We start from the raw sequence: 14,298 nt of genomic DNA on the forward strand, positions 1-14,298 counted from the left end.
CAATAATCACAAACTCACTTTTTCTTTATTTAAACTCTGACATTTCCTCGCCAGTTACCTTTGTTATCTTGCTGTGCGTCCTCGTGAAATACTTCTTCTGGGTCTTCTCCAAGAGTTCGGCTCCTCCGGCGATGGCCAGGATGATGCTGTCTGCCATCCGGTTGTCATGGAGACAGAGTTCCACAGCCCCCTCAAAGTTTCCGGTCAGCAGGGCCTGCGTGATCAGCCCATCCACATCTGGCAGGAAACCAAAAACCAGCCATATTTAAGTAAAATCTCAACATGAATGAAAACCCTTTTGTGATATTTCAACATCTAAAATAAAAGCAAATATGTGTCGGACTGCATTTACTACTGTAGTGTTTCATCCTCACCGTTGTGATGATTACCTGCCGTCCCTAACAAACCAGCTCACCTCCCTAAAGTTTAAATGCATGTTTAACATCACGAGGCCGCTTATCGCGCCCGCTGTGAAGTTTAAAATCCATTTTAATCTGATAGATTGACAGTAGGGCTGTTCGATTTTGCCCAAAAATAAAAAATCGATTTTTTTCTCTCAAAATCCGATTTTCGATTAAGATTATTTTGTGAATTGACAAAAGGCAAAGAAATGATTTCAAATATGCTGTTTTTTTATTGAACATTTGCCCCATTGGGCTTTAAGTGCAAACTTTGCTCTTATTAAACCAAAAATTAACGAATAAAGTGCAAAACTCTGTAAAATAAGTTGAAAAAAAGTTAAAAAAAATATAATAAAAAATAAAGTTTTATCTCTGAAAAAAATCAGCAAATCAGCACTTGCAAACATACAGTAAGTTATATTTCCAAATAAATAAAACAAGACATTTTCTAATTAAACTAAACTGGGTCCTTGCATGCTAAATAATAATGCAACCCATGAAGGAGGTAGAGGTGTGTAATGTCAGTCATTACATTTGCTATTCACATTTGCAAGTTTTTTGCAAGGAACACGAGCCGGTCTACCCGGTGGCATGTTACAACGCCCCCTCCTACACTAAAGAGTCTCTCCGATGGGGCACTTGTCGCAGGTATTGAGAGGTATTTCCATCAATCATTAATATGGTGTATCAATCATTAATATGTGTGCAGACAAGGTTAAAAAAAAAAGAATTAAAAAAAAAAAATTAAATTTTTTTTTTTTTTTTTTTTTAAGTGAAAAATCGATTTTACGAGTTTCACGTTTTAACATCGTTCTAATTACATAATCGCGATTACGATTTAAAATCGATTAATCGAACAGCCCTAATTGACAGAGGAGGATAAGCAACTCTGGCAGCATCAGTTACAGGTCGGCGCCGGTACTGGTCTCTTGTGAGTCTTTTGGGTTTTCGCCACCATTTGTTTAACTTTGCCTAAACTGGCCTGGGTGCTTTGTCCCCTGAACTACAACGTGAAGGCCAGCAGACTGAAGGACGTCACAGTGAAACATTTTTGGACTTTCACTGGTTTAACCGTAATGTCAGAGCGACGCTGGGACCTTGGCTGATGCTCAGGGCGGCTCCTCCTGCCGGGGTTGGAAGTGGAGTCGGGATCTCGGCCGGCGTCTCCACCGGACTGGCCTCCTCCACCTCCACCTGTGCTGTCGTCTCCTGAGACACAAGACAAACACCAGAGTCAAATTCCCGGTCTGGCATGTTCAAACTTGGCCAATAAAGTGTCAGAGGGCTTACGAGCACATTCACGACTCATCTTCACCCAGAGTTTCACCTAAACCTAAAAGAGCAGCTTTAAATGTTTGTACCATAACTCAGTCATTAGAAACTACCCAGGATGCACCTGCACGTTCTCACGGGTGTCTTGATTGTGTAAGTGTAACGACATCAACGGGCCATCGGAGCTGTAATGGACTGGTCTTTATCTGACTGACAGCTTTTCTCATTGATTAAACTTCTCTCACTGAGTCTTAATGGGAATTTAACAAAATACGCTGCTAAGCTGAAGCAGAACGGTTCCACATGTTCACGGGGATTTTGACAAACACAGAGCTTTCTGACACGTCTGGACACGCAGCTTGTAGACTGCAGCGTCAGACTTTTCTTTTGTGATTTTTTCACATCACAATATGAACTGATCGCTCTTTGTTGGCATGGCAACAAGGGCTGACCTTGCAGTTATTTGGAAGAATGAAGGAGTCAGAACGAGCCACGTAGGTCACATCCACATCATCTCCCACAGAGACAGCTGCGGACCTCACGGACCTTCAGTCGTCAGGACGACCAGGACAATGAAGCGGTTGTTAATGAAGAACCTTCTCAGTTCTTCAGCTGCTTCATCCACCGGGGAAGAAACCCATAATGAGGCGTCACAGTTAGGGCTGGGGATCGATTCAAATGTCAAGAATCGATTCGATTCCGATTCTTAAGATTCAGAATCGATTATCAAGATTTGATTCGATTCGTTTCGATTCCGATATTGATTTGGGTTAGTGTTTATTAAAACAGTTTTTTGAGCTGTTGCATGAATTATGACTGTAGTTATGCAAAATATTACTACTAGTGTTATATTGAGATTCAACAGCAAGTATTGGCAGCTAATGATGCTGTAAGGACCAATCAGCTCCCAGAATGCTGATAGAACTGCTTTCAGAAACATCATGGTTCAGAATTACCAAACAGATCCAGGGAGGAAACAGAGACGGATGAAATCGGTTTTATTTTTTCCCACATTCCATTTTTATTTGTTCCTTTTTCGGTCTATTTTGGTTTTTAATTTTTGAGAATTTAGTTTTTAGCATTTTTTGCAAATGTAACCCCAAGACAGTATATAAAGTAATGAAATATAGACAATTTATGCAATTATAACTGAACACTTTAATGTTTTTCATACCTTTAAACATATTTAAAGGCAAAAACATGGCACCAGTTATTCTCGTGTCCAACAAAACATTACTTTTTTGGGGATAAACAAAAAAATAATCAAAAGTTGTAATGTAATGATGAAAAAAAAAAATACATAAATAAATACAAATTTAAAAAAATTCCCCTCCAAAAATAAATAAATAAATAAATAAAAAAAAGAAAAATCGATCTTTAGACATATGAATCGATTTTTAGGAATTAATATGAGAATCGGTTTAGAATTGGGAAATCGATTTTTTCAACACAGGCCTAGTCACAGAGGTGTCCGAAAAGCTGCACACTGAAGCGTTTTACGGGTGAGACCAAACACGATGTGACGGCCAAAGTCTTTGATTGCTCCGACGTCCACCCCAAATCTGATTTTTCTACAAATTCAGACAGGTTGTTCGACAGTCTTTAAAATTACGAAAGATCTGATTCTTCCACATACGGAGGTGGTCAGATTGTCACAGACGTAGCTGGATCTGAGCAGTACGCTACTTCCAGTCTCTCTTTTACAGGATTTTATCAGTGACGATATCCGTCCGGATCTCGGACAGAACATCAGTAAAGAAAGGAACCAGACCTCCGAGCAGGCTCTCAGGTTAATCGTGACTTTCTGCTTCCATTTATGTTCAGAATCAGGATATTTAACTGGTGTTACAGTTCACCGATTCAGAAGTGCAAGGTGAAAATAATATAAAGCAATAAAGTGGTAAGAAAATCCTAATAGTTGTTTTAAAAGGTCAGGACAGTTGTTGGTCAATTTAAATAGGATTTTTTTGTAATAAATATTTAGAATAAATGTTACATTTTGTCTAAGAACAGTTTTTATTATTAATTATCTGCAACATCCACCTTTAATGAGCCAAAAGTCATTTGGAACCAAAAATGGTTAAAATTGAGAATCTGGATCGAATCAGATTGTGAGACGCTGTAAGATTCACACCCCAAGTTGTCATTATGGACAAAACTTACATTGTTTATCTTTTCATAGTTTTGTTACAGTTTTTGGTTTAGCGGGGTTCTGGTCCGATTACCAGGATGACGGCCGTGTTCACACTCGGACGATGAAGTAAAGTGAATCATACCTCAATCAGGGGGATCTCCTCCTCCTCCTCCTCCTGTTCCTCCTCCTGTTCCTCCTCCTCCTGTTCCTCCTCCTGTTCCTCCTTCTCCTGTTCCTCCTCCTGTTCCTCCTCCTCCTTCTCTTCCTCTGCTCCTTCTTCTTCTGCAATCCCCTCAGTCTCCTCCTCGTCTGGGAGAGCCTGGTCCATAATTGCATCTGGTTCACTGGTGGCAGCGTCCTCTGTTGCTGCCGCATCCTCCATCTCCGGGTCTAGACTGGAGCTCAGGTCCAGCGCGGCTGCCGGTTGGAGGTTTGCAGCAGCGATCAAGTCGAACGCTGCCTCTGGAGTGTCAACAGGTGGCGCGAGGCTGAGGTCTTCTAAAGGCTGCAGGGAGGTGGGAGCGGGCACATCCAGCTGGAAAAAGAGGTAGGACATCAACTAAGACCAGGTTAAATGAGACTGCGTGGGATCAGCAGCTACAGCAGACATCCAGAAAAACTACTTGCACGGATCAGTATTGACTTAAAAAAAAAAAAAAAAAAAAAAACTTTAATGCTGCGGCACGGCCCTCCTTCGTGGCTCTAAATGTATATCTTTCCCCTGGATGAGTGAAAGCTGGAGCGTGTGAAAGTGCAAAACTAACTGAGACCTAATTATTCGCTTGTTTCCATTTGCAAACATAAGCTGAAAGACTCAGGAAACTTCCATCAGTTGTAGCTCCGAAAACTCGGTAAGTCGAATCTTTGATTTAATGCAGAAGAAACCTGCGCTGCTGTCAAATATTGTACATATGAACGGACGTCTCACTCAGAGGGAATTCTGTGCAACTGTGTTTAGGCAAAAGAAGGAGAAGTCTGCTGGTTTTAGAGGAAAAAGAACTGGGATTTTGTTTATAACAGTTACATTGTATTGGACAGCTAACCAATGTAAATGTTATTTATGGCCGTACATTTCCAGTGCTGATAGGACTTCGTGCTAAAAGAATATCTTTTTTTTTTTGCCACATTCATTCCATCTGAACCTGAACATGAAAGTTATCTGGTTTCTAAGGAGCATTTAAACATTTCCAGGTTGGGTTTAAGGGTAATTAAGCCAGAGGAAGACCTCACAGTGATGTTCATCACACTCTGGAGACACTTGGAGGAAGATGCAGATCAGCTTCACTTTTGAGTAACGTGGTTCATGCATCACTTTATTTTGGATTGCGTTGTCACCACAGGAACCTTGTCATAGCTGTTAGAAGACATTTCCTTTCTTTTTTCTGTCTGCACTGCAGACATTGCAGCCATTTGTGCTTCAGATCTGCTTTATGTTTGTCTTTATTTTTTTTTACTCCTGCCTCAGAGTAAGAGATTCATCTGTTATGCAACCGATCAGTAACTGATCAAAAACAAGTTCACTGTCAAACGACAGGTCCAGACGCGTAATTGTCGTCTTTTGAAAGTATGAGCACATAGCTTCAGCTTTTACATCGGCAGCACTGGTTCAAACAGACTGAGAAGTTCCCTGAAGCAGCTCCACAGCCTTCATCCCTCCAATGTTTTTGGTCCAAACAAACCCAGTAGCCAGTTTTAGGTCTGTGATTCAACTCAAAAAAAAAAAAAAAGGAAATTAAAAAAAACACAGGCTGCAAAAAGATCAGGATCAGAGGTGGATTTGGATTTCTGAGTAAGTACAGGACCAAACGAGCAGGAAAGGGTCAAACCCAGGAGGCAAGACATCCACTTTGACAACGCCCAGCAGCTTCAGCTGAAGAAAGCTGATCTTCCTGTTTTCTGCTGTGTTCATCTGTGCGAGTCAAAATCTCTTCCTCCGACTGGCTTCAGAACGTGGAGCAGAACTGAAAGCACATCTACTTGCACCATTTCGTGATTGCAGAACTTGAGAAATGGACTCAGAGCTTTCAATCTTCCAGGGTAGAAGTCGCTGTATTGGTCACAGCCAACCAGGACGGAGCCAATCTGATCAGAGAGGTCTTAAAGCGCCTCAGAATTAACCTGAATTTAAACCTCATAGATTGAAAATATGTAAAAAAGCGCCTTTTAACCGGCTCTGCATGGGTTTCCACGGGAGATCATCCGGTTCTGGAGTGATTTGGAAGTTTTGGAAGTTTTTTTTTTTTTTTTTTTAAAACGCCAGACACTCTTTCTGACCCAACACTTCCCGGAGTCTGGTCTTGAGACTGGAACGGTGCGCGTTTGGAGTAATGTGGGGATTCCTTCTCAGGGACATCTTGGCAGGTGACAAGGTCGGGCATCGATGCCTGCGATATCCCCGTTGGAAGGTGACCCATTATTTACACAACAGGCGCTTTGGGAGTAAAACTGTAGAAGAACGGACGGATGTCAGCCCTTTTCTGACTCTTTCCGGTCTTCATGTTAAATGGTAAATGGCTTACACTTATATAGCGCTTTCCAGCTGTACTCCTACAGCCCCAAAGCGCTTTACACTGTAGACGTTCACTCACACACATTCACACACCGGTTGTCGGCGGGGGTTGCCATACACGGCGCTGGCCTGGCAACCGGGAGCAAATGGAGATTCAGTGTCTTTCCCAAGGACACTTTGGTGGACACAGTATGAACTAGGACTCAAACCACTGACCTTCAGGCTCATGGTCGAACACTCTACCAACTGAGCCACCTTCCCCACAATTCCCCTTCAATCACCTCCTGAAGAATCCTGCCTCCTTACTACTGAAACCTGCACTTTTCACCAGGTCATTTTATTCGTTTGCCCGTTTATTTCTCAAACTTATTCCTTTAAAAATTTCTGGACGATTAAAAGTTTGAACTTACGTCTGGAGGATCAGCGGGTTTCTCCTCTAAGGCTGCTGAAATCTGGAAACGAACAGACGGTTACAGGGGTATGAACCGAGCTGATATGTGGATGATATCACACACGGGCGTCCAGTCACCTTAAAGGCCAACTCCTCTTTGTCGTACCCCAGAAGCTCCAGGTACTTGCTGCGAACATCACTTTCAAAATTAACCTGAAAACACAAGATGGTCAGACCAGCGGTTTTAAAACCAACAACAACTTTATTTACTCAAAACAAGAAGGTTGTGGTTCTGACTCGTACCTTCAGGAAAGACCAAACGGTCTTTTCAAATTCATTCACAGTGGCATCGATCTTTTCCTGGCAGAAGTCCACGAAGCCGCTCGAGCTCAAAGTGGCCTGCAGCTTCTCAGAGCGCTCCAAAAAAGCTGTTTCCGTAACGACCTGACTGATGCGGACAATATGCGAGGAGGGCTGCTGAGGCTGCGTGTTCTCCAAGGACAGCAGCTTCCCACCGAACTACGGGAAAAGAGGCCAAACTTTTAGAGCGTCCGGTACCGTTATTACCCCTGTAAACCGATAAAAGGGAAAGAGGGATCAAACCCACGGCGAACGAGGCTCCCACGGGTCTGCGGATCCACTTGGGAGGTTTCTTCAGGGGGGCGACTGCGACAGGAGTGTCAGCGGTCTGAGGCAGCTGCAGCGGAGGCAACGTCTGTCCCGTCCCAAACGGATCCATGTTTCCAAAAGAGTTGCAGATCTGCACAAAATCATAAAACACAAAACTAATGTCAGGAAAGAGGTGAACCATCTCAGAGGAGGTAGATGTGTTTTTGCAGGTCCCCACAGTGGGCATCTCGTCGTGCAGCAGTTTATCTCCAGAGTATTTGCACAAATAGTTTTGAGCACAAACGCAGAGTGAGACCGCGTCCTTTGTTTGGGTGTTTAAATGTAGGGAAATTTGTTTTCTATTTTTCTTTAAAAATAAAGATAAAATATTTGAAACAATTTATTTCATTGTCTTTTGTAGTTTTAACAAAAAAAATCGAAATCGAAAATCAGGTTTTCAGAGAGAAAAAAAAAAAAAAAAAATCAGGATTTTATTTTTGTCCAAATTTTTGTAATAATAATTTTGTGAAATCCTGGACGTTACCGTGACGACGCACCTCTGCATCCAAGATGTTTCTGTCCAGATTTATAAAGTTTGTCTTCATAACTGTGTTTCATTCAACAAATCTTCACTGTTCTCTTCTTTTTAAATCTGTCCAATAGCTTTGCCTGATTTAAATGTTGCACCTAATAATCCCTAAATCAATAACATCAAACAACAAACGCAGAGTGAGACCGCGTCCTTTGTTTGGGTGTTTAAATGTCACCTGGTCAGCGTGTCTCTGGCTCTGCGCCTGGCTGCTGCCTCCCATGATGGAGTAGATGTCGATGTGTCCGTCGAAGCCCGCCGCCGACAACACTGCCGGGTTTCTGGGGCACCACTGGATGTCAAAGCACCACTGGCTGCTGGTGGGCAGCTCGTACAGCACCTGGACATTCAAGAAAATCCTTTTGCACACATCTTACTTACTTCGTCGACTGAGCGATGTGTAAAAGGTTTTTACCTCCGCTGTGTTTGGATTCCAGCACAGGATCTTACTGTCCTTGCCGCAACTCAGAAGCAGCTCCGGATCAGCCACGCTCCAGGCGATGGCCAGGACCCCGCTGCACCAGAATGAACAGGAAAATAAAACATATGTTCATAAGCTCTAGGTGAAGACACTGTGAGGAACAGAGATCAAGGATGCAGAGCAGGAGGGAAACAGAGTGTGAAGGATGAGGTTTTAACAGTTTTTCTTGGCTTTGACCATCATGGACAGTGTGAAATCTCTGAGATAGGGCTGTGCGATTCATCGATTTTAAATCTAAATCGGATAATCGCAATCCATGTTTAAAAAAAGGAAAATCGGAAAATCGATTTTCCTTTTTTGCAGCTGGCTGCATTACAGACAGAGCTCGTCTAGTCATCTTTGTTTGGTCAAGAAAATGGTAAATGTTGTCACTTTACTAAACTCAAGGAGGATTTACAGTACCTTTCAATTGCACTTCATTCCCAATAGGGAAATTTGTTTGCTATTTTTCTTTAAAAATAAAGATAAAATATTTGAAACAATTTATTCCATTGTCTTTTGTAGTTTTAACAAAAAAAAATCGAAATCGAAAATCAGGTTTTCAGAAAAAAAAAAAAAAAAAAAAAAAAAAAAAAAAAAAAATCGGGATTTTATTTTTGTCCAAAATCGCCCAGCCCTACTCTGAGCGTACATTTTTAGTTGTGCAGGAACACTTCCAGACTCCAGTGCAGATTTTAGACGACACTGGAAGGGGAAAGCACCTCGACCAGACCAACAGGAGTGCTTGCAGTACTGGGTAGAAACAGACGGTGAAATCCTGGACGTTACCGTGACGACGCACCTCTGCATCCAAGATGTTTCTGTCCAGATTTATAAAGTTTGTCTTCATAACTGTTTTTCATTCAACAAATCTTCACTGTTCTCTTCTTTTTAAATCTGTCCAATAGCTTTGCCTGATTTAAATGTTGCACCTAATAATCCCTGAATCAATAACATCCTGAGGGCTCCCGCAACCACACAATTGGTACTACTTTTAGGAATAGTCCGAGTCATGTAATGTTAAGGAGTTGTATATAATTTCTTATTAGAAATAAAAGATCACCATTTAAGTCAGCAAAGAGAAGCTTAGAGCGTCAAGCTGACTTGGCAACATATTTGCAAGACGGGTTTACCGTGCGTGGTGCTCCAAAACCTTCAGAGGAGAGGTAGCAAAACGCAAGTCCCACATCTGGATGACTGGCAGCCGGTCGTCCTCCGAGGCCAGGACCAACTGTGTGGCCACATCGGGGTTCCAGGCCAACCCAGAGCAGTGCATCTGAAACACAGACGTGACATTAGACCCGCACTGAGGCACGCTGGGAGAACGAGGACGTTGCGTCTTAGTCTTAGCTGCCGCGTTCGTGCAGAATCAGCGACTCACTCTGTTGCTGTGGTCGCTGACTTTGATGATGAGGTCGTTCTTTCGGAGGTCGAACACTGATGCCCGGCCGCCGGGGCTAGCGGAGGCCAAGATGTGCTGGACCTGTCTGTTCCATGAAATGCAGCTGATGTCCTCCAGAGGCTTCAAGACAAAAGACACATGCGTTTGTGGCAAAGCTATGAAGATGCAGCTTTAAAGACTGTTGAGAGAGATCAAAACAACTTCTGATTATTAAAAATGATGTCATAAATGCTAGCGTAATCATATCTCGAGAGCAGAGTTCTTCAAGCCTGGTCTTCAGGAACCACGGCCCTGCGTGTTTTAGATGTTGCTCAGCTCCATCACACTCCTAATTCAAATGATAACATCACCACCAGCTCGCCACCGAGGTCTACACAACTCTGCCTACTAAAGTGAATCGGGTGTACTGGAGCAGAGGGACATGTAAATGTGCAGGACAGCGGTTCCTCAAAGAACACTGCTCTAGAAGGATCTTGGCACATTCTCCGACAGGGAAATTATTCCGGATCATTAAACCTGCGTGGTTTCCAAGCATGGACCTGCCATGAGCTGCCACGCATATTTGAGGTCACCGTTTCATCAGAAGACCCAGCTGCGGCCTAAAGCCAGACTGGCGGCAGATTTCTCTACATTACTCCTCACAACAACAACATAGTTCTCTTTTTTCACAGCCCACCTCATTAGGCTCCCACCACCATGTTTCAGCGTGGAACCGTGTTTTCAGGGTTAAAAGCTTTGCAACTACTTCGAAGAACAAGACCAGCTCTAGTTTGGTCTCATCAAAGCGAAGAACAGACTTTCAAACTCATCCCAGATGTTTAAGCGTGAACTTTAGCGTCGACCACCAAGCCCAGAAGAAGCCAGTTCAGTAACAATCATCTCTGCAGTAGGAATGGGCGATATTTTACCGTTCACGATAAACCGTCAAAAAAATTCCCCACGGTAAGAATTTGTCATCTCACGGTAAAAACGATAAATTGAGGAAATGAGCCTGAAAGAAAGAAAGAAATGAGCCTGAAAGAAAGAAAGAAAGAAAGAAAGAAATGAGCATGAAAGAAAGAAAGAGAGAAAGAAATTAGCCTGAAAGAAAGAAAGAAAGAAAGAAATGAGCCTGAAAGAAAGAAGAAAGAAATGAGCCTGAAAGAAAGAAAGAAAGAAATGAGCCTGAAAGAAAGAAAGAAAGAAAGAAAGAAATGAGCCTGAAAGAAAGAAAGAAAGAAAGAAAGAAAGAAATGAGCCTGAAAGAAAGAAGAAAGAAATGAGCATGAAAGAAAGAAAGAAAGAAATGAGCCAGAAAGAAATGAGCCAGAAAGAAAGAAAGAAAGAAAGAAAAAAAGAAAGAAATGAGCCTGAAAGAAAGAAAGAAAGAAGAAAGAAATGAGCATGAAAGAAGAAAGAAATGAGCCTGAAAGAAAGAAAGAAAGAAAGAAAGGAGCCTGAAAGAAAGAAAGAAAGAAAGGAGCCTGAAAGAAAGAAAGAAAGAAAGGAGCCTGAAAGAAAGAAGAAAGAAAGGAGCCTGAAAGAAAGAAGAAAGAAAGGAGCCTGAAAGAAAGAAGAAAGAAATGAGCCTGAAAGAAAGAAGAAAGAAATGAGCCTGAAAGAAAGAAGAAAGAAATGAGCCTGAAAGAAAGAAGAAAGAAATGAGCATGAAAGAAAGAAAGAAAGAAATGAGCCAGAAAGAAAGAAAGAAAGAAAGAAAGAAAGAAATGAGCCAGAAAGAAATGAGCCAGAAAGAAAGAAAGAAAGAAAGAAAGAAAGAAAGAAAGAAAGAAAGGAGCCTGAAAGAAAGAAAGAAATGAGCATGAAAGAAAGAAAGAAGAAAGAAATGAGTCTGAAAGAAAGAAAGAAGAAAGAAATGAGCCTGAAAGAAAGAAAGAAAGAAATGAGCCTGAAAGAAAGAAATATTCCCGTTGATGACACTTTTTGTATTGGAATGATGGAACGATGTAAATTATCGTGATACATTTTTTTGTCCATACCGCCTATCCCTACTCTGCAGACATTTGAGGATCCTTGATGACATTTCCCAGGTTTTTCTTCTCCAGCGTTTTGGAAGTCTTGCACTTTCAAACGCAAAATTTTTAAGATTTTTTTGGTGCTTTAGTGGCCCTTTATTCAAGTTGCAGACAGGGAGGGGGTAGAGAAAGAGAATGGGGATGACCTGCAGCAAAGGTGCCCAGGGCTGGATTCGAAGAATGCAGTAGGACTGTAGCCTCAGTATATGAGCCGCTTGCTTAACCCACTACACCACCGAGCTGCTCGACCAGTTTCATTTATGACATAATTTGTACTTTCTACTTGTGCGTTGCAAAGATGCAACATGGCGTTATTCCAGACATAGTGAAACTTCTGGAAGAGCAGCCTTCTTTCATCTGTTGGCATTTAAGGTCAGTCTCTGGATATCCCTTCTCAACAAGAATACAAGAGTAGTTTCTGCCAATTTAATGTTGAAGAGACACAAAGAAGTCCTCATGGAGTTTAAATGCTGATTGCATCGTTCAGCATTCCAACTTAGTGATCAAAGTTTCAGGAATAATGGTCAGTATATTGTGGAAATGTTCCACCGTTCCTCGAGGGGTAATAATTTAGATTTGAACGTACTGATAAAAGATAAATACCTGTGTTTTAGGTCCTGGTGTCATTGGAGAACCAAAGTTATTTAGATCCCAGATATAAATTTCCGACTCATTCCCACCTGACGCCACCAGGTTTGTCTGCAAGACAAAAGGACAAAACATTAAATGAGTCGCTCCAGTTGGCGTAAACTCTGTTTTAGGTGCAGACTGTTTGTGAAGAGGCGCGTACCTGGAAGGGGTTAACGTCGAGAGCTCTCACTGGTCCTGTGTGTTTGTTGCTCTCAGCAATGACAACATCGCTCTCTCCGGCCATGATCTTTGCGGGGTCATACAGAATGACGTTCCCGTTCTCGCCTCCTGCGATGAGTACACCGGACGCGTGAGCCCCGTTGTCCATGCCGAAGGGACCCCACACCAGTTTGTGGTATCTGTGCAGAGAAAGAGGCAAACAAAATATGTGAGTGAGAGGAATAGCAGCGTAAAAATAGAAAAGGTCAGCCTCATCAGCGAGGTGAAGAACTGTCCGTCTCCACCTGTGAGGGGAGGAAAACGTCCCACATGACTTCATGTCCAGGGATGGTTCAGCCAAGTCCAGCTCAAAAATCTCCAGGGAGGCATTGGTGCTGAAGGAGGCATCCAGCTGCTGGGCTGATGTTCCTGCCGGGACAGCAGAAGATTACCTGAAGTGCTTACCAGCCCAGGTGATCAATAACCTGCTGATATGTGGAGTGTGAAATTCTTGCGCAGATTAAGTCAGACAATTTGAAAGCCTTGAACTTCGTGTGAATATGAGCGACATCTGATGTTTTAATGACACTGCATGACGTCATAAAACCTGTAGACGTTATTAGAAAGAAAAAAAAGCTATTTCTAATGCAGTGTTTTACATATTTTTCCTTTTTTTTAATGATAAAACAACCACAAAATGTCTTTGTGGTATAGTTTTTTGTTACATTAATACACTTCTGTTAGGTTTGTATAAACCTCAGGAAATGTGGGGCATTGACACGAGAAGACGGTAAATACATGAAAAGAGCTGGTACCAACAAAACTGTTGCCACGTGCATTCATGTTGACAACAGAAGTGAAGACGACATAACATGCTCAACTAAAAGGAAAACAACCAGTTTGTGCCAACATATCATTCATCAACTAGTACAATCACTGAGAAGCAGTCAGAGAAATTGCCCCTCTACAAATATAGCTGCTGTTCCGTTTAAAGCCACTCTCTACAGTAATACATTTCCTGACCAGATGGGGCGGCATGTCACAGCACAGTTCATGCATCACTCCAGAATAAGACGTCACAGCAGCTTCGATCCAAACTGCCTACTTCTACTCCACGTTCTGAATTGTAATGGAAAAGAAACCAGGCCAAGTTGAGTCAAGCCGAGCTGAGATGAATAGAGCCGAGTAGGTGCTAGTGGAGAAGTGCCATTAAAGGCCAAGCGTCTAAGGAGCCCCTTTACATACCATAAACAAAACAACAAAAATTGTTATCATACATACATACGTACGTACGCACGCACGGGTATATATATTTTGATGCCACTTTTATTAGTAAGAGTCCAAGATATTTAAACATAAGTAGTTATTTTGCTTTTAATTACAACCAAAGCTCCTTTTGGATTTTACTATGTTGTTTCAGATGCAGACGACTTTAATAATTCCTCTGGGAGGTTCCCTCGGGGAAATTGACATGTCCATCTCACTCACTCAGCACAGTCACAGAACCAAGAAAGGAGGAATAAAACACCCCAAAACCCAACATCCATATAAAAGATAAAACGATTAGGGTGCAATAGATAGAATTATATGAATAGAAAATACATTTAAAAAAAAAGAATAAAAATATATGTGCATATACGCGTGTGCGTGTACCGGAAACATGTATAATATAACATGTATATAATATGTATGTATGATAGTAATAATATATATATATATATGATATG

The 14,298-nt window shown here is 41.9% G+C and overlaps 1 protein-coding gene across 4 annotated transcripts in view; it reads right to left on the bottom strand.

Annotated features, from left to right (window-relative positions):
- sec31a (SEC31 homolog A, COPII coat complex component) overlaps positions 1 to 14,298 on the bottom strand; it is a 33,077-nt gene that overhangs the window by 15,941 nt on the left and 2,838 nt on the right. For all 4 annotated transcript variants that reach the window (XM_061733883.1, XM_061733881.1, XM_061733882.1 and 1 more), the window contains exons 3-16: positions 12,877 to 13,000; positions 12,573 to 12,771; positions 12,386 to 12,481; positions 9,747 to 9,887; positions 9,499 to 9,641; positions 8,321 to 8,420; positions 8,084 to 8,245; positions 7,315 to 7,467; positions 7,011 to 7,226; positions 6,846 to 6,920; positions 6,727 to 6,768; positions 3,950 to 4,342; positions 1,499 to 1,610; positions 59 to 237 (exon numbers count right to left, since the gene is read on the bottom strand). In XM_061733883.1, coding sequence (XP_061589867.1) covers positions 59 to 237; positions 1,499 to 1,610; positions 3,950 to 4,342; positions 6,727 to 6,768; positions 6,846 to 6,920; positions 7,011 to 7,226; positions 7,315 to 7,467; positions 8,084 to 8,245; positions 8,321 to 8,420; positions 9,499 to 9,641; positions 9,747 to 9,887; positions 12,386 to 12,481; positions 12,573 to 12,771; positions 12,877 to 13,000 — 2,135 coding nt within the window. The remainder of the gene's footprint in view (positions 1 to 58; positions 238 to 1,498; positions 1,611 to 3,949; positions 4,343 to 6,726; positions 6,769 to 6,845; positions 6,921 to 7,010; positions 7,227 to 7,314; positions 7,468 to 8,083; positions 8,246 to 8,320; positions 8,421 to 9,498; positions 9,642 to 9,746; positions 9,888 to 12,385; positions 12,482 to 12,572; positions 12,772 to 12,876; positions 13,001 to 14,298) is intronic.

The sequence above is a fragment of the Cololabis saira genome, chromosome 11 (genome assembly GCF_033807715.1).
Source record: "Cololabis saira isolate AMF1-May2022 chromosome 11, fColSai1.1, whole genome shotgun sequence".
NCBI lineage: Eukaryota > Metazoa > Chordata > Actinopteri > Beloniformes > Belonidae > Cololabis > Cololabis saira.